This window comes from Salmo trutta, chromosome 8 (assembly GCF_901001165.1).
Source record: "Salmo trutta chromosome 8, fSalTru1.1, whole genome shotgun sequence".
Classification (NCBI taxonomy): Eukaryota; Metazoa; Chordata; class Actinopteri; order Salmoniformes; family Salmonidae; genus Salmo; species Salmo trutta.
In genome coordinates this window covers 23,403,773-23,422,329 of record NC_042964.1, presented here as the reverse complement: position 1 = coordinate 23,422,329, position 18,557 = coordinate 23,403,773, and the positions used below count along the sequence as shown (strand labels likewise).

At 43.3% G+C, this 18,557-nt stretch overlaps 1 protein-coding gene across 5 annotated transcripts in view; it reads left to right on the top strand.

Moving 5' to 3' along the window:
- The window catches only part of LOC115198537 (adenylate cyclase type 4), a 33,708-nt gene that overhangs the window by 10,748 nt on the left and 4,403 nt on the right, over window positions 1–18,557 (top strand). For all 5 annotated transcript variants that reach the window (XM_029760534.1, XM_029760529.1, XM_029760533.1 and 2 more), the window contains 14 exons: window positions 1,407–1,565; window positions 1,874–2,033; window positions 3,589–3,765; window positions 6,737–6,768; window positions 6,860–6,919; window positions 7,015–7,078; window positions 9,411–9,508; window positions 9,805–9,889; window positions 10,001–10,138; window positions 10,250–10,330; window positions 10,516–10,691; window positions 12,839–12,923; window positions 13,103–13,261; window positions 13,797–13,943. In XM_029760534.1, the coding sequence (XP_029616394.1) occupies window positions 1,407–1,565; window positions 1,874–2,033; window positions 3,589–3,765; window positions 6,737–6,768; window positions 6,860–6,919; window positions 7,015–7,078; window positions 9,411–9,508; window positions 9,805–9,889; window positions 10,001–10,138; window positions 10,250–10,330; window positions 10,516–10,691; window positions 12,839–12,923; window positions 13,103–13,261; window positions 13,797–13,943 (1,621 nt within the window). The remainder of the gene's footprint in view (window positions 1–1,406; window positions 1,566–1,873; window positions 2,034–3,588; window positions 3,766–6,736; window positions 6,769–6,859; window positions 6,920–7,014; window positions 7,079–9,410; window positions 9,509–9,804; window positions 9,890–10,000; window positions 10,139–10,249; window positions 10,331–10,515; window positions 10,692–12,838; window positions 12,924–13,102; window positions 13,262–13,796; window positions 13,944–18,557) is intronic.

Sequence of the window (18,557 nt, the reverse complement as noted above, 5' to 3'; positions counted from 1 at the left end):
CCTGTGCCGGCTCCACGCACCAGGCCTCCAGTGTGCCTCCCCAGTCCAGGACGTCCTGTGCCAGCTCCCTGCACTTGCCCTGAAGTGCGTGTCACTAGTCCGGTGCCACCTGTGCCGGCTCCACGCACCAGGCCTCCAGTGCGCCTCTCCAGCCCGGCATGTCCTGTGCCGGTTCCACGCACTAAGCCTCCAGTGCGCCTCTACAGCCCGGAACCTCCAGTGACGGTTCACAGTCCGGAGCTTCCAGTGACGGTTCACAGTCCGGAGCTTCCAGTGACGGTTCACAGTCCGGAGCTTCCAGTGACGGTTCACAGTCCGGAGCTTCCAGTGACGGTCATCGGCCCGGAGCTTCCAGTGACGGTCATCGGCCCGGAGCTTCCAGTGACGGTCATCGGCCCGGAGCTTCCAGTGACGGTCATCGGCCCGGAGCTTCCAGTGACGGTCATCGGCCCGGAGCTTCCAGTGACGGTCAACGGCCCGGAGCTTCCAGTGACGGTCAACGGCCCGGCGCCTCCAGTGACGGTCAACGGTCCGGAGCTTCCAGTGACGGTCCACGGCCCGGAGCTTCCTGCGCCGGTGCCATGGCCGGAGCCTTCCTCTGCGCCGATGCCCAGTCCAGGCACGGCGTCCAGTCCCGCTCCTTGGCAGGAGCCTTCCTCTGCGCCAGTGCTCAGTCCAGGCACGGTGTCCAGTCCCGCTCCAGGGCCTGAGCCTTCCTCTGCGCCGGTGCCCAGTCCAGGCACGGCGTCCAACCCAGCTCCATGGCCGGAGCCCTCCTCTGCGCCGGTGCCCAGTCCAGGCATGGCATCCAGTACCGCTCCAAGGCCGGAGCCTTCCTCTGCGCTGATGCCCAGTCCAGGTACGGCGTTCAGCCCAGCGCCATGGCCAGATCCGGGGTCTGGGCGGGGGCTACGACCCGCACCGGAGCCGCCACCGACACTAGTCACCCCCCCTACCCTCCCCATTTGTTTCAGGTTTTGCGGCCGGAGTCCGCACCTTTGGGGGGGGGGGTACTGTCACGCCCTGACCATAGAGAGCACTTGGTTCTCTATGGTGTAGTAGGTCAGGGCGTGACTAGGGGGTGTTCTAGTTCAATATTTCTATGTTGGTGTTTTGTATGGTTCCCAATTAGAGGCAGCTGGTAATCGTTGCCTCTAATTGGGGATCATATTTAGGTAGCCATTTCTCCCGCTTGTGTTGGTGGGATATTGTTTGTGTTGGTGCTTGTTTTACCACGTAGTCACGTTATGTTGCTTGTTTATTGTTTTGGTTGAAGAAGTTTCACTTTAAATAAATATGTGAAACTCAACAAACGCTGCGCTTTGGTCCGTCTCTTACAACAACCGTGACAATGACATTGGTTTGAGGTCCTGGCTGATTGTTATAACCATGTCATATCTCTGTAGTAAACTACGGGAGGCTACTGGTGTGGAGATCAGTATGAGAGTGGGTGTGCACTCCGGCAACGTTCTCTGTGGCGTGATTGGTCTACAGAAGTGGCAGTATGACGTCTGGTCACATGACGTGACCCTGGCCAACCATATGGAGTCTGGGGGCATGCCAGGGTAAGGAACCAGAAAATGCATGTGCTTGTGTTATAATCTGTGTTATAAATGTGTAATAAGATGACACATGTTATAAACTATTGTAAATGTGTAATAGACGTGTTATACATGTGTTATTATGTTTGTGTGTGATATCTTTATGCAAATATACTTTCTGCAAGTGTGTGTTCATGAGGCAGGGCACAATTTAAAAGATCAATCAGATAGAAACACCTTAGGTAAAACAAATATGATTGTTTGCCATGCAGAATAAGGAATTGTGCCAGTTCTATTCATTACATTTCTATTTGCAATGTTTCCCACCCAAGGCGTGTCCACATCACAGAGGAGACACTGGGACACTTAGCTGGGGTGTACCAAATGGAGGACACTGACGGGGGAAGCCGGGATGCTCTGCTAAAGGGGAGGAAAACCTACCTGGTGATCGACCCCCATAAGGAAGACACCACCTCTAAGAGGAAGGAAAAGGTGTGTGCAATGTGCATGTTTTAGAAAGCCTGTCCTTGTATCTGTGTGTGTGTGTGTGTGTGTGTGTGTATGTACGCGTTTAAATTCTCTTAGATGCCTGCACCTGTACAAAAATGATGTGTGTGTACATGTTTCTGCATATGTGTGTGTGTGTGCATGCATCACTGATGTGTGTGTGCGTGCGTGCATCCCTGACGTTTGTGTGTGTGTGTGCAGAGTGATTATATCATTAATAAGACACACAAATGACTGGAGGGAGCCAGAGATCAAGCCTAACCAGAAGAAAAAATACTTGTTCCCGACTCTCTTCCTCCTGTTGCTGCGGGCCTTCGCAGATTCTGCTGTTACGTTCCTAATAGGTTACACCAGGGGTCGGCAACCTTTTCCATTTGGAGTGGCAATTTATCTTACCATTTCTACCAATCTGTGTGCCGGTTATGATTTTTATATGCACATTTTCATGGAACAGTTCAATTTAATTTAGAACAAAGTCTTCATATCTCAAAATATAAATTCTAAAAGTAACTTCTATTGCCATTTCCAACTATGTAAAATAGTCTACATAAAGCCAACAAATAAAAACATTGCCACCTGCAGGTAGAAAATATCCTGATAAAAATAAATATCCTATAAACTAACTGGGGTTGAAGCTGTGCTAGCAAACGTTGTATTAAATATTCTGGCCTCTCAGAGTTTCCGCTCCAGTGAGCTCCAGAAAGACATAGCTGTAGGCTATTTTCGCAAGAGAGAAGTAATCAGTTAGGCCTTTTTTTATGAGGTTTCCACCGGATCAGAGCATTACATTTTTCTCCCCATTTCACTCTATCGAAAGAGAGCTGGAAAGATTTTTCAAATAGGCTACATTGAGGAACTATTGTCATTCTCAATGGATGTAAAAACAGTCTTTGTTTACTTGCTGTTTGAGGTGAAGAAAAAATTACTTTGAGAAGTTCCACAGTGGTGGTGAGTTAAGACAATCAGAAATACTATCAGATCCCCATATGGGCACATTTATAGGCCTACATTTGTGCGCAGGCCAGGTAGCCTAGCCTATAATCAGGTGCGTGTCCTTACTCGACATTGCCAGGAGGGCTACAAACAAACGACAATTAATAAATTGTCAATTCCCAAATGGATGAATTAAACTAAAACTTGTTCCTCACAAGTGTAGCCTAAAGGTTGTGTGGTCCGCAAACAACGTGTCCACTCTGACAATGAGAACGGTAAAAGTCTGTAATAACAATATACTGAATGCATTAACAGAAATTACCATAACCAAACAAACATTGTAGATTCAAAATTATGAGAATTAACGGTAATGTACTACTGGTGATACTGGTGTGCCATCCCCGCGGCCTCCGATGGATTTGTCCACTGAGACAGGCGTGAATCAGACAGGTGCCTCATGTGCCAAAAAAAAGAAAGATATACTGTATATATTTTTGACTGTTCGGCTAATAACATTTCTGTCGACGAACAGCCTATCGACCAGTCGACTAAATGGGGTCTGCCCTAGTGTGCATGCCTGCATCCCTGATGTTTGCATGTGTTCCAGACAAACATCCTGACGGTCAGTGGTCATAAGCAGCGAGCCTCAGTGAGGATGTCTCAGTACCTGCAGTCCTGGCAGACCATCTGTCCATTCTCTGACCTCAGCAACCCTGAGGCCACACCCACCCAGCTGCCAATCAACCCGACCTGCGCCAGCACGAACCAATCACAGCTATCCGCAGTGAGTAATGTACCTGTTAAACCCGCCTACCTTCTCTGTTCACTCAGACACGTATACACACACGCACTCAACGCTGATCGACACTTATGCCATTCACACACAATCATGCCAACATGCATGACAAACTTTCACAAACACACACCCCGTATCCCATCCCACCCAATCATATTCCTAAGTAACATACCAGGGTCATTAGGCACCAAATGGAAGGAAACTGACCTGGACTTGTCCAACAAGAAACACACATTTTAAAACATTTACCATTGTGTGCCCTAATGAACATGACCATGTTAGTCCCTTCTACCTTCTCCTATTACACACACATGCATGACATACTTTCACAAATACAGACACCCTAAATCTTTCTCCCACTCATTCTTATGCCTTTCATGACCATATTGCCTTAGCAACCCTAACAATGTTCACGAAAGTCTTTTTTTTCTCTTTTTTTCTCTTCTGTCAATCTTTCAATATTGTCAGAGTTAATCTTATATATTCAGAGTGAACTTGAACATTGTGTGTGCTTTCACGACTTCCGCCGAAGTTGGCCCCTCGCCTTGTTCGGGCGGCGGTCGACGTCACCGGCCTTCTAGCCATCGCCGATCCACTTTTCATTGTCCACTTGTTTTGTCTTTGTCTTACACACCTGATTTCAATTCCCCAATTACTTGTTCATTATTTAACCCTCTGTTCCCCCATGTTTGTTTGTGAGTAATTGTTTGTCTTGTATATGGTCTGTTATTGTGGGCTCGGTATATTGTGTTGTATTTTCTGAATACCTGAGTAAATACGTTGATTACTCATATCTGCTGTCCTGCGCCTGACTCTCTACACCAGCTACACACAGACTGATTACAGTGTGTGTGTTATAATCAGAGGGAAAAAACACTAGACCACCTTTATGAAACACACAGAGACGCGTACAAAGCTCACCCTCCATTTGGCAAATCTGACCATAACTCTATCCTCCTGCTTACAAGAAAAGACTAAAGCAGGAAGTACCAGTGACTTGCACAATACGGAAGGGGTCAGATGACGCAGATGCTAAGCTACAGGACTGTTTGCTAGCACAGACTGGAATATGTTCCGGAATTCTTCCGATGGCATTGAGGAGTATACCACATCAGTCACTGGCTTCATCAATGAGTGCATCGATGACGTCGTCCCCACAGTGACCGTACGAACATACCCCAACCAGAAGCCATGGATTACAGGCAACATCCGCACTGAGCTAAAGGGTAGAGCTGCCGCTTTCAAGGAGCGGGACTCTAACCTGGACGCTTATAAGAAATTCCGCTATGCCCTCCGACGAACCATCAAACAGGAAAAGCGTCAATACAGGACTAAGATTGAATCGTACTACACCGGCTTCGACACCCGTCAGTTGTGGCAGGGCTTGCAAACTATTACGGACTACAAAGGAAAGCACAGCCGCGAGCTGCCCAGTGACACGAGCCTACCAGACAAGCTAAATTACTTCTATGCTCACTTCGAGGCAAGCAATACTGAAGCATGCATGAGAGCAGCAGGTGTTCCGGACGACTGAGATCTCACACTCCGTAGCCGATGTGAGTAAGACCTTTAAACAGGTCAACATTCACAAGGCCGCAGGGCCAGATGGATTACCAAGACGTGTACTGCGAGCATGCGCTGACCAACTGGCAAGTGTCTTCACTGACATTTTCAACCTGTCCCTGACCGAGTCTGTAATACCAACATCTTTCAAGCAGACCACCGCAGTCCCTGTGCCCAAGAACACCAAAGTTACCTGCCTAAATGACTACCGACCTGTAGCACTGACATCTGTAGCCATGAAGTGCTTTGAAAGGCTGGTCATGGCTCACGTCAACAACATTCCCAGAAACCCTAGACCCACTCCAATTTACATAGCCCCCCTTTTAGATCCACAGATGACGCAATCTCTATTGCACAAAAACACACTGCCCTTTCCCAACTGGACAAAAGGAACACCTATGTGAGAATGCTATTCATTGACTACAGCTCAGCGTTCAACACCATAGTGCCCTCAAAGTTCATCACTAAGCAAAGGACCCTAGGACTCCCTGTTCACCCATGACTGCATCGCCAAGCATGACTCCAACACTATCATTAAGTTTAACGACGACACAACCGTGGTAGGCCTCATCACTGACAACGATGAGACGGCCTATAGGGAGAAGGTCAGAGACCTGGTAGTGTGGTGCCATAATAACAACCTCTCCGTCAATGTGATTGATACAAAGGAGATGATCGTAGACTACAGGTAAAGGAGGACCAAGCACGCCCCCATTCTCATCGACGGGACTGTAGTGGAGCAGGTTGAGAGCTTCAAGTTCCTTGGTGTCCACATCACCAACAAACTATCATGGGCCAAACACACAAAGATAGCCATGAAGAGGGCACAACAACACCTTTTCCCCCCCAGGAGAATGAAAAGATTTGGCATGGTTCCTCAGATCCTCAAGTTCTACAGCTGCACCATCGAGAGAATCCTGACTGGTTGCATCACCACCTAGTATGGGAACAGAGGGTAGTGCGTACTGCCCAGTACATCAGTGGGGCTAAGCTGCCTGCCATCCAGGACCTCTATACCAGGCGGTGTCAGAGGAAGGCCCTAAAAAATGTCAGACTCCAGCCACCCTAGTCATAGACTGTTCTCTCTGCTACTGCACGGCAAGCGGTACCGGAGCGCCAAGTCTAGGTTCAAAAGGCTTCTTAACAGCTTCTACCCCAAGCCATAAGACCGGACTTTTTGCATTGACCCCCTAATTTCTTAATTTTTGTTTATTTTACTTCAGTTTATTTTAGTTAATACTTTCTTAACCAACAATGAAGTTAAGAAAAATAAATGTTAAGTGCTAGTAAGTAAGCATTTCACTGTAAGGTCTACACCTGTTGTATTTGGCACATGTGACAAATAATATTTGATTTGTGTGTGTTTTGTTGACTGTGTGGGTGTGTTTGTTTGTAGGATAGACCACCTACTCAGACCGATTCCAACAGGTAAACCAGCTTTTCTATTTTACTTTAAATTATTTTCCAATTGTTGTATAAGTGTAATTTTAAATAATTAATCAAAATAATCCCTCCTTAGTACCAGTCAGGTCCTGGACGATGACATAAGAGGGTCGTTAGATACTATAGACGCTGCAGGGTAAGTGTTTTTCCATAGCTGTAAGATCTTTCTGTAGTTTTCTGTTATTTTCTCTACTATCTGTCTCCTCTCTTCTCTTATTCTATCTATCACAGGCGGAGAGAAAAGAAGCTGAACTGCTTCACGCTGTTATTCAATGACCTAAAGCTGGAGAAACAGGTGGGAGTTTTTATGCTGCTGTTTTTCATTTGCTGTGTAATAGTTATGTTTTGTGACATGTCTGTGTGTTGTATTTGTCTTTTGAAGTGTGGTGTTAATGTCTGTGTTGTATGTTGTGATCGGTCTGGTATAACAGTACACTCCTAAGAATAAGGCTGCTTTGCAGTTCTATATAGAACCCACAAATTATTTGTTTATCCAATCGTTTGGTTATTGTATGAGGATCAATTTAGACAAAGGGCTGACTGTACAATAGCTATCTGACAAAAATTATATTGCCAGAACTGTTTTATCAAGCTAGCGAGCAACGAGCTAACCAAGCTTGCAACGAACTAAGCTAGCAAGTACAGTTCATAATGAACAATCTCAGTTGAAACTGGTTAAGGAGAGGTCTGGTTTCACTTCAAAAATAAAATGTACGGACTGCCAAATCACTAGCCCTGATGCCAATACAGGTCCCGTTTGGCTAATATCTCATCTGTCAGGACCATGGGTGCATTTCAAACACTTTACAGACACACCCTCTCCCCTCAGCCCTCAAATGAAGTGGACACTTCTGATGACGTATCATGACGTCTGACGAGTATACACTTGCAGGGCAAGGGGCGAGGGAGGAAGGAAAGATTTTTAAATGGACCGAAATTCGTCATCCCGCGATGATTGTGTTTTCAACCACCGGTAGCTTGTGGGTGCTTTATATGCGCTACAGTCAATTATGATTGCATGTCTACTTATATTAACTATATAATTATTAATATATGCCTACTGTATGATAGCTAGCAAATTAATTAGCTACCTAACGTTAGCCTGCTTAGCTGGAACTTTTGAAGAAGGAAAATGTTTGATTTCTACAATTTCCAAAAGCTAACCAAACAAAAACATCATTACTTTTACGAGACGTGTTTGTCCTTTAGTAGCACAATTTGTAACTTATTTACAATAGTTTTTACTTACACTTGTATGTTGATTCCATATTGATGTTGAGGTTTTAAGTTTTGGCAGATTTTTCTTAGCGGATGTACAATCATCGCGAATTGAATTATGGGGCGTTTCAGGCCCCGAAGTGAACATAATTGTACACTCGCAAACTCCATTAAAAACGACGGCTGAGGGGCTTATGTTGCAAACTTCCCTTGCTTGGCTAATCATTTGGACCGACGACAAATATGGCCACGGGGATTCCCCCTAAGGGCATAAGGCAAGGATAAGTGGACGAGGGTGTGTCTTTTATGAATTTGAAACGCAGCCCATGTCTGTTCCCACAGCCCTATGTTTCCTCAGCCCCATGCTCCCTCAGCCCTATGTTTCCTCAGCCCCATGTTCCCTCAGCCCTATGTTTCCTCAGCCCCATGCTCCCTCAGCCCTATGTTTCCTCAGCCCCATGCTCCCTCAGTTCTAACTTCTAAACCAGGGGTCGTCAAACCAAATGAGAGGAAGAGCCAATTTCCAACTTCATGTCGTCACCAGTGATTCAATATTTGAGTTGACACATTTGATCCAATCATTATATAAATGTATTGAGTAGATGCTGAGATCCATTTTTTTCTTCTTCATGGAATGCAATGCGGGCAGCTGTAATATTGACAAAAGGTCAAGGTCGTAGTGATTGAACATGTTCAGTAGGTCCCATATCCTTACATGAAATAATCAGCATTTTCTACATTACAACAATAAGCATTTGAGCCAATTTTGATTGGAATTGGTTCATTGAATCCTGAGGGAACACAGGGCTGAGGGAACATAGGGCGGACCCCCTTCTGTCAAAGTTGATTGCAGTTTCGGCAGCACTGACAGCTATATTAATGACATGACATTTCCAAACCTATTATGACTGACTGTTGTATTAGTTCAGTGTATCTGATGTAATGGTGGTGTACCCAGTGGCGGTTCTAGACCATTTCAACTGGGGGGGCCAAGCTGGGGCCAGTTGTACTGTTAGAGGGGCCAGTTACATTAGACGTTATTGTTGTCATATCGTTTTGCATGTGGTACGATACTGTTGTGTTCCGCCTAAAGCCGTCCCTCTAGAAAATGGGTGGGTTAAATTAGCTTTCCGCGTTGCCACTATCTAATAACGGATGTAAAAAAAGAACGATAGCAAAAATTTTATGTCAAAATTATTTCATGCTCCACATTTAGGGGGGCCACAAGGGGGTCCAAAGTTGTTGTCACAGGGGCACTGGCCCCCCCTGCCCCCCCCCCAGAACCGCTAGTGGGTGTACCTAATTTATTAGTGGTGGTTATATCTGAGTTGTGTTTGGTATTATAGGGTTGTGTGTTGTCTGTGTAATGATATAGGCTAATGGTGTTGTCTGTTGTGTGTGTTTTGCAGTTTCGTCTCTCAGAGGTCAAAGGTCTACACCAGTCAGTAGGCTGCATGGCTGTCATCTTCGTGTCTCTGTTTACTGTCCAAATGCTCGTCTCCCAGAAGTGAGTATCCCGTGTGCGGGAGGTACAAAAACCTTTCAACGCACATTATGCACACACAAAAACACATACTACTGTTTTGATGCAAATGCCAACATCACAATGCAAAATCATGCAAATGGAGCAGAGAACGAAAGAAAAAAGGAATTTGAGTTTTGCACTTACTGTGAGCATCAACCACAAACAACATCCAGATAAAAGGAGAGAGGGGAAAAGGTGTAGAGGGCCTGAGGATCGAATGGAGAGAAATTGAGAATTAATTTCATTGCTCTCGCTCTTTCTCTCATTCTCTCTCTCAGAAACTTTCACATGGCTGTGTCGTATGGTGTCACCTTCCCTGTTCTAGTGTTGCTGCTCTCTGTGGTCTGCACTGGATACCTCAAGGTAACACTAAACCTAACCCTAACGACGGCTCAACCCTAGCTGCATGTTTCTCTTGAACATTTCCACTGTTTGAGTGTTCTAACCAGGTATTTTTTGTGTGGGTGTTTTTAGAAATGGTGCTCTAAAATCCCTCTCAGTCTTCAGTGGGTGACGTCGCTGTCGCAAGGAGTGGCCACAAGGCCGGCGGCACGTTTACTGCTGGTCTGCCTTTGTCTACTCATCACCTTGCTTATGGCCATACTGAACTTTGTGAGTCAGCACACACACACACACACACACAAATATATGAATCCACGTACATTGGCACAAACTCTGACAGATAAACACACACTTTGACCCATTGTGTTTTTCACCCCCCAGTTCTTTCTACCTGGAAACGACTGTACCTCCAACTCGTACAACACATCACAACTACAGAACCTCAACCTGTACACCGTCCCTGTAAGTACCAATCAACCAATCAATCAAACCGCATGTAGTGTAATGGATACACTTGTCACACAGTGCATAAAACTACACTTGGGCCTATTATCGGTAATTAGTAATATCAATATATTTTTCTCTTCTCTCTCTCTCTCCCATCTGTGTCTGTCTGTCTGTCCATATCCCCTCCCCTCTCCCTACAGTATTACCTGTACTGCTGCCTGCTGGCTATGCTAGGTGTGGTGGTGTTTGTGAGGACGTGCATGTCCGTCAAGGTGCTGCTCCTCACACTGGCTGTAGTAGTCTACCTGTCTCTCTTCCTCTACGTCTACGCACCTCGCTCAGACTGTTACATGGTCCTGCTCTACAACGATACAAAGTGAGACTAACACACACACACACACGCACGTTGCTCTACAACGATACCAAGTTAGACTGGATAATAGATAGTAACATGTACAGTTGAAGTCGGAAGTTTACATACACTTAGGTAGAAGTCATTAAATCTCGTTTTTCAACCACTCCACAAATTTCTTGTTAACAAACTATAGTTTTGGCAAGTCGGTTAGGAAATCTACTTTCTGCATGACACAAGTAATTTTTTCAACAATTCTTTACAGACAGATTATTTCACTTATAATCCACTGTATCACAATTCCAGTTGGTCAGAAGTTTGCATACAGTAAATTGACTGCCTTTAAACAGCTTGGGTTATTCCAGAAAATTATGTCATGGCTTTAGAAGCTTCTGATAGGCTAATTTACATCATTTGAGTCAGTTGGAGGTGTACCTGTGGATGTATTTCAAGGCCTACCTTCAAACAGTGCCTCTTTGCTTGACATCATGGGAAAATGAAAAGAAATCAGCCAAGACCTCAGAAAATAAATTGTTGACCTCAATTTCCAAACGCCTGAAGGAACCACGTTTATCTGTACAAACAATAGCACGCAAGTATAAACACCATGGGACCATGCAGCCGTCATACCACTCAGGAAGGAGAAGCATTCTGTCTCCTAGAGATGAACGTACTTTGGTGCGAAAAGTGCAAATCAATCCCAGAACAACAGCAAAGGACCTTGTGAAGATTCTGGAGGAAACAGGTACAAAAGTATCTATATCCACAGTAAAACAAGTCCTATATCAACATAACATGAAAGGCCGCTCAGCAAGGAAGAAGCCACTGCTCCAAAACCGCCATAAAAAAGCCAGACTACAGTTTGCAACTGCACATGGGGACAAAGATTGTACTTTTTGGAGAAATGTCCTCTGGTCTGATGAAACAGAAATAGAACTGTTTGGCCATAATGACCATCGTTATGTTTGGAGGAGAAAGGGGGAGTCTTGCAAGCCGAAGAACACCATCCCAACCGTGAAGCACGGGGGTGGCAGCATCATGTTGTGGAGGTGCTTTGCTGCAGGAGGGACTGGTGCACTTCACAAAATAGATGCCATCATGAGGGAGGAAAATGATGTGGATATATTGAAGAAACTTCTCAAGACATCAGTCAAGAAGTTAAAGCTTGGTCGCAAATGGACAATGACCCCAAGCATACTTCCAAAGTTGTGGCAAAATGGCTTAGGTACAACAAAGTCAAGGTATTGGAGTGGCCATCACAAAGCCTTGACCTCAATCCCATAAAATATTTATGGGCAGAACTGAAAAAGTGTGTGGGAGCATGGAGGCCTACAAACCTGGCTCAGTTACACCAGCTCTGTCCGGAGGAATGGGCCAAAATTCACCCAACTTATTGTGGGAAGCTTGTGGAAGGCTACCCAAAACGTTTGACCCAAGTAAAACAATTTAAAGGCAATGCTATCAAATACTAATTGAGTGTATGTAAACTTCTGACCCACTGGGAATGTGATGAAATATATAAAAGCTGAAATGAATCATTTTCTCTACTATTATTCTGACATTTCACATTCTTCAAATAACGTGGTGATCATAACTGACCTATGACAGGGAATTTTTACTCGGATTAAATGTCAGGAATTGTGACACTGAGTTTACATGTATTTGGCTAAGGTGTATGTAAACTTTCGACTTCAACTGTACACCTGCACTTACACACACACTTTTAGTAACGGCCCGATACACTTTGGTGTTGTGGAACCTTACACAGAGAGTATCTCAATACATTAGTCAATGAAGCCTGAGACGGTGTTATCTCCTTGGGCCTTTGTATGGGCTGCTTGAATAAATCAAGGTAAAATGCTACTATCGTCTGGGATTCACATTCTGGACTCAGAAAAAAGGTATGAAACTCTAATAACCTGGGCTGAGTCAGACCAGTATATGCATGTGTGTGTTTGAGTACGTTTTAAGAAAGACTGTGACATGACAGAGAGAACAAAGGAGAGAGGGATGATTACATAGTGTCTCAAAGTGTGCGTGTACGTGTGTGTGTGTGTGTGTGTGTGTGTGTGTGTGTGTGTGTGTGTGTGTGTGTGTGTGTGTGTGTGTGTGTGTGTGTGTGTGTGTGTGTGTGTGTGTGTGTGTGTGTGTGTGCGTGTGTGTTCCCACAGGCCTGGAGTCCTAAAGGAGCCTAAGATCATGGCTGGAGTTTGGCTGTTCATCTTCTATTTTACATGCCTGATACTGGCACGACAGGTAAGGGGACGTGTCTGTGTGTGTTCATTCGTGCGTGCGTGCTTGCTTTCAGCATGTGTGCGTGCTTGTGTCGTCCATGCCTTTCTGCTTTTTTGTGTATATTTACTCTATACGTGTGTGTTTAAATTGTGTGTGTTTAAAGTGTTTGTGTGTGTGTTAACGATGTGTGTTCTCGTCAGGACGAGTTGGGCTGTCGCGTGGAGTTCCTACTGCAGCAGTGTTTCAGAACTGAGAGGGATGAGATGGAGACCATGGCGAATGTTAACAAACTACTACTGAAGAACGTCCTGCCTCTTCATGTAGCATCTGAATTCATGGGCAAGACCATACGCAACCAGGTAAGTAAACTTGTGTGTGTCAGTGTCAGACCTGGGTTCAAGTACTGTTTGCAATCATTTTAAATACTTTAGCTGTGCTTGATAAAGCTTGCTTGTTGCAATGGAACCAATAGAAAAAAAAACCTTACATGGCACTCCAGGCAGGCTAAAGCAAGTATTTGAACGATATAAAATAGTATTTCAACCTAGGTCTGGAGAGTGTAGTGGTCAGTGAGGCAAATGGGCTCCACCGCCAGCAACAATGCTGTAACTGTGTTAGGGCCACATCATGCTAAAAAAAACATGTAAATGATCATGCAAACACCAAGGCCTTGGGTAGGATGAAGTGAGGCGTCATTATTGTGTGTGTGTGTACATGTATATAATATGTTTGTGTATGTATATAACGTGTATGTGTTGGGATATGACGTGTGTGCTTGTGAAATGTGTGTGGGTTGTGATATGACGTTATAACGTGTTTTGTGTGTGTGTGTGTGTATATAACGTGTTTGTGTCAGTGTTGTGATATAATCTGTGTCTTGTGGGTGTGTTGCAGGACCTGTACAGCCAGTCATGTGACTGTGTGTGTGTGATGTTCGCCTCGGTACCCCAGTTTAAGGAGTTCTACAGCGAGAGCAGTGTGAACCGAGACGGACTGGAGTGTTTACGTTTCCTCAATGAGATCATCTCAGACTTTGACGAGGTACAAAAATGCCACGTTATTCCCTATATCAGTGGTTCCCAAACTTTTTATAGTCCCGTACCCCTTCAAACATTCAACCTCCAGCTGCATACCCCCTCTAGCACCAGGATCAGCGCACTCTCAAATGTTGTTTTTTGCCATCATTGTAAACCTGCCACACACACACACACTATACGATACATTTATTACACATAAGAATGAGTGCGTTTTTGTCACAACCTGGCTCGTGGGAAGTGGCAAAGAGCTCTTATAGGACCAGGGCACAAATAATAATAATCAATAATTTTGCTCTTTATTTAGCCATCTTACATATAAAACCTTATTTGTTCAGCAAAAAGTGTGAATAACTCACCACAGGTTAATGAGAAGGGTGTGCTTCAAAGGATGCACATAACTCTGCAATGTTGCGTTGTATTGGAGAGTCTCAGTCTTAAATCATTTTCCACACAGTGTCTGTGCCTGTATTTAGTTTTCATGCTAGTGAGGGCCGAGAATCCACTCTCACATAAGTACGATTTTCAAGGCAGGAAACTCTGAGCGCAGCCTTATCCAGAAATCTGGCAATGGCTTCTGATTCAATTCAATTTTCACAGAACCGCTTGTTGCAATTTCGATGAAGCTCTCTTGTTCAGATATCCGTAAGTGGACTAGAGGCAGGGCATGAAAGGGATAACAAATCCAGTTGTTTGTGTCGTCCATTTCGGGAAAGTACCTGCGTAATTGCGCACCCAACTCACTCAGGTGCTTCGCTATATCACATTTGACATTGTCCGTAAGCTTGAGTTCATTTGCACGCAAAAAATCATGGAAAGACCTGTGTATTGTCCTTGTTAATGCAGACAGAGAAGAGCTCCAACTTCTTAATCATAGCCTCAATTTTGTCCCACACATTGAATATACAGTGGTTGCTCCTTTAAAAGTTGTATCATACTGCAGCACACCTTGTGGGCTGCTGCAGCATCCTGTGGCATGTTATTTAATTGTCAGCCATTTTTTCTGTTAATGCAAGTTAGTGCTAGTTTGACCACCAGAGGGCATCTTTGAGAAGCATTTGATAGTCTTCTATATTGGCATTACCAGAGAATTTAAAACTTTTTTTGTAAGAACATAGTATATGGCATTGATTTTAAGAAATTTGGCTTAATTAATTTGATTAATATTATGGTGTTTCTATTCCGAGGAAAAGAAAACCCTCAGGGTTTCTGTTAGGATGGAATGGAAAATATGGCGCTGTACAACGTGACGGTCGTGAGTAGGCTACAGCATAAGAGGGTTGGAGGATTCTAAATTGTTTGCTACTGTGCAGTCTGACAAGTAAACATAGCCTACAATACATACTGTAGTAACATGGGAAAGTGTCTAATTCCTTACATAAGGGAGAGCAGGCCATGTCTGTACTAGAGAATGTGGGCACGCTGGAGACCGGGTTTCTGTTAGGATGGAATGGAAAATATGGCGCTGTACAACGTGAGGGTCGGAAGTACAGTACTGGGCTATTTAGCTAAAGAATCCCTGTGTCGTGCAGGCAGGGCACAAGGGTGAATTCCCCGATGGGGAGGAAGGAGTAGGCTGTCTTTGTAAATAAGAATTTGTTCTTAATTAACTGACTTGCCTAGTTAAATAAAGGTTACACTAAGAGCATAACATTTCTGCACCCTAATTTTCTAATGCTAGTCTAACCAATACCCAAACAGAGATTAAGTGAAAATAAAAATCTCATTAATTTATCAAGACCAGTCCCCATGCTTGTCTCAGAGCAGCGCAAAATGGTGCTGAAATAGTTATAGGCTTTTGCTTCAAATCCTATTGCTTCTAACTTCAATATGCTCTTTAAATAAATAAGATCTACATCACTTTTAACAGCACATTACACAACACTAGTGAGACTAATTTTGCCTATGGTAAGCCTATATATTTTTTTCAATGACGTGACACCAATAATAACATTTAGAGGATTGGAGGATTCTAAATTAATATCTAAGGGGCATTTTCTGTTAGGATCTGTGAGAATATCTGATAATGTCTAAGTGGCTTTTATATCATTCTAAATTAATTAATAATAAAAATATCTTTGTTTAAAAATAACGATATTTTGGAGATTTCGTTTTTATTTAACCTAGAGTGAGCGAGGAAAAAGGCAGTCCTCGAACAATGGGTGAGGCATTCTCACTAATTTGTAAATAAAGCCAGTTTGTTATTTAGAATGATTTATTTCTGGAGAAACTTAACTTGATTATTTAGCAGACATCACTTGCTTATATGCAGTCAACACATATCTTAAGAATATCATGGACTATAATTGAACAATTTAGTTTTTCCATGCTTGTCTCAGAGCAGCGCGAAACAGTGCTGAAATAGACATCCATAGCGGGAAGGCTATATGTAACGATATTTTGGAGATTATTTTGTAAAAAAAAAATGACAGTGAGCGATTGTAATCTGAATAAAGGCCAAAATAATATTTATAAAGGCCGAAATATAGCCCTGCTAATAGCCATAATGGCACTGTACAACGTGACCCTGGGTATGAAAGAGTATTTTCCAGTAGGCAACAATTTGTTTACCTTCATTGGGCAACTTTGTTCCAATATTTCTGTAATTCAGTGATATTTATCCTCATAACTAAATAAACATCAGCATTTTGAAAGAGTATTTTTATCATTATTTTATTAACAAAAGCATAAAGATGCTGATGAAGAAATACAGTACTGTACAGTATATGCTTTTCCATTTGGATAATAAATCTATAAAAAAGTATATTGTCCTGCTAATAGGAAACATTTGCATGATGGGCTACACCTGTTACAGTACTACAGTACACTTGTGAAAAACAAGTGTTTGAAAACCTGTTTTCAAAGTGCCTCCAGTTGTCCATCACTACTGTAAATAAAAACACAGCATCTTGTTTACATTCTTTATTGTAACCACAATGTCATAAATAATTTGTATCTACCTTTCCAACTACTTTTAGAGTTTGGGATTTACAAATGTGCGATTTTTCATTATTAGTTACATTGTTTTAGTTGGAATGTGCAGACTTTTTTTTCTTTAAATAATTGTTTTATGTAGGATGCTACATTTTTGACCAGTTGCAATTGTAAGTAGTCCTAATTTTAAAAATCATACTTCTATGAGGCTGTTAAGTCTCATAGCCTACCTTAGCCAATTAAGCCCCCTTGTTTGTAAAGAAGATTTTTGTTGAAATGAATTGCTCGACTGGTGTAGGTTTTCTCCATCTGTTGGTGTGCAACACTTGCATAACAAGTTAGCTATATTTTCAGCACCAGCCACTGTTCCCCTCCTATTGATTGCACTGCGGTTGCAGCCAGTTGTTTTAAAATGTAACCTTTATTTGAGTAGGCAAGTCAGGTAAGAACAAATTCTTACTTACAATGACGGCCTACCCCGGATGACGCTGGGCCAATTGTGCGCCTCCCTATGGCACTCCCAATCATGGTCGTATGTGATACAGTCTGTATTCAAACCAGGGACTGTAGTAATGCCTCTTGCACTGAGATGCAGTGCCTTAGACCACTGCGCCACTCAGGAGCCATGACCAATATATATATATGATGGGCTACAGTATATATATTTTTTAGATATGTATATATAATTTTTTTCAGAGCATTAACCGTGTGTAGGTAGATATGGAAAAGTAGATACAAATGATTTGTTGCAAGATGGGGAGGGGGTTCACACCTAGCTCGGCTATTAGACAATTCTTTATTAAAGGTTGAATAGTCTATTGTTTAGCTAATAGCCCATCCTAGAAATGTTGTTAGCAGAATTCACAGCCTGCTACGCTTGTGAAAAACTAGTAATAGCTTTTCCCCTTTCCACTTGTTAAAGATTCTGAATGATAAAGTGATTTTAGCCACAATCCGCCCCAACCCCAATTAATACATTTGGGCACAGTCGATAGCGTGCTGGACTTCGGGCTAGAATGTTGAGAGTTCGAAACCTGCTCCCTGCTTGTTTCGTTACATTATTATGCCTGGTCTCAGAGCAAATAGCCTGGATTGTTACTCCCATCTCGTTCCTCGCCCTCTTCCATGCGTCATTCTCCGCCTGAGTGGCTCGCTTGTGGGCGTGCTGGCAGGATATGGCAGCACCTTCAGTTGTGCATCAAGAATTCAGCATAGCAAGTTTGTATGGTCTGGTTATTCACGGGCAAATAGTAATCTGCTCTAAACCGCTCTGGTGACAAACAAACTTTGCTGCCCTGTTTTCAATCGTCCACATGGCTGGGAGAACCTCCTCAGATTAATGCAGGTGAAGGGAGTTAGCTATGCATAGGAATTGTAGTGTACTGTTTTTTATTCTGTATATATGAATTACAAATCAGCCTTTACTTAAATCATGTTTCTAGTCTATTGCATAGTTACAATGTGTAATCATTGATGTCCCAGGAACAGGAGTGGTAAACACAAGTGTATATTTGTAATACATACATGCAGACACAGCATCATTCAAAGAATGGCGTTTGATACACCTGGTATTGGATATGACTGGAAAAAAACAATGCTAAATAGCGATTTTTCGTGAATTAACTTAATAACAAAAAAATATGCACAATCATTTGTCTCTATATTAACTAACATATTCCTCTCAATT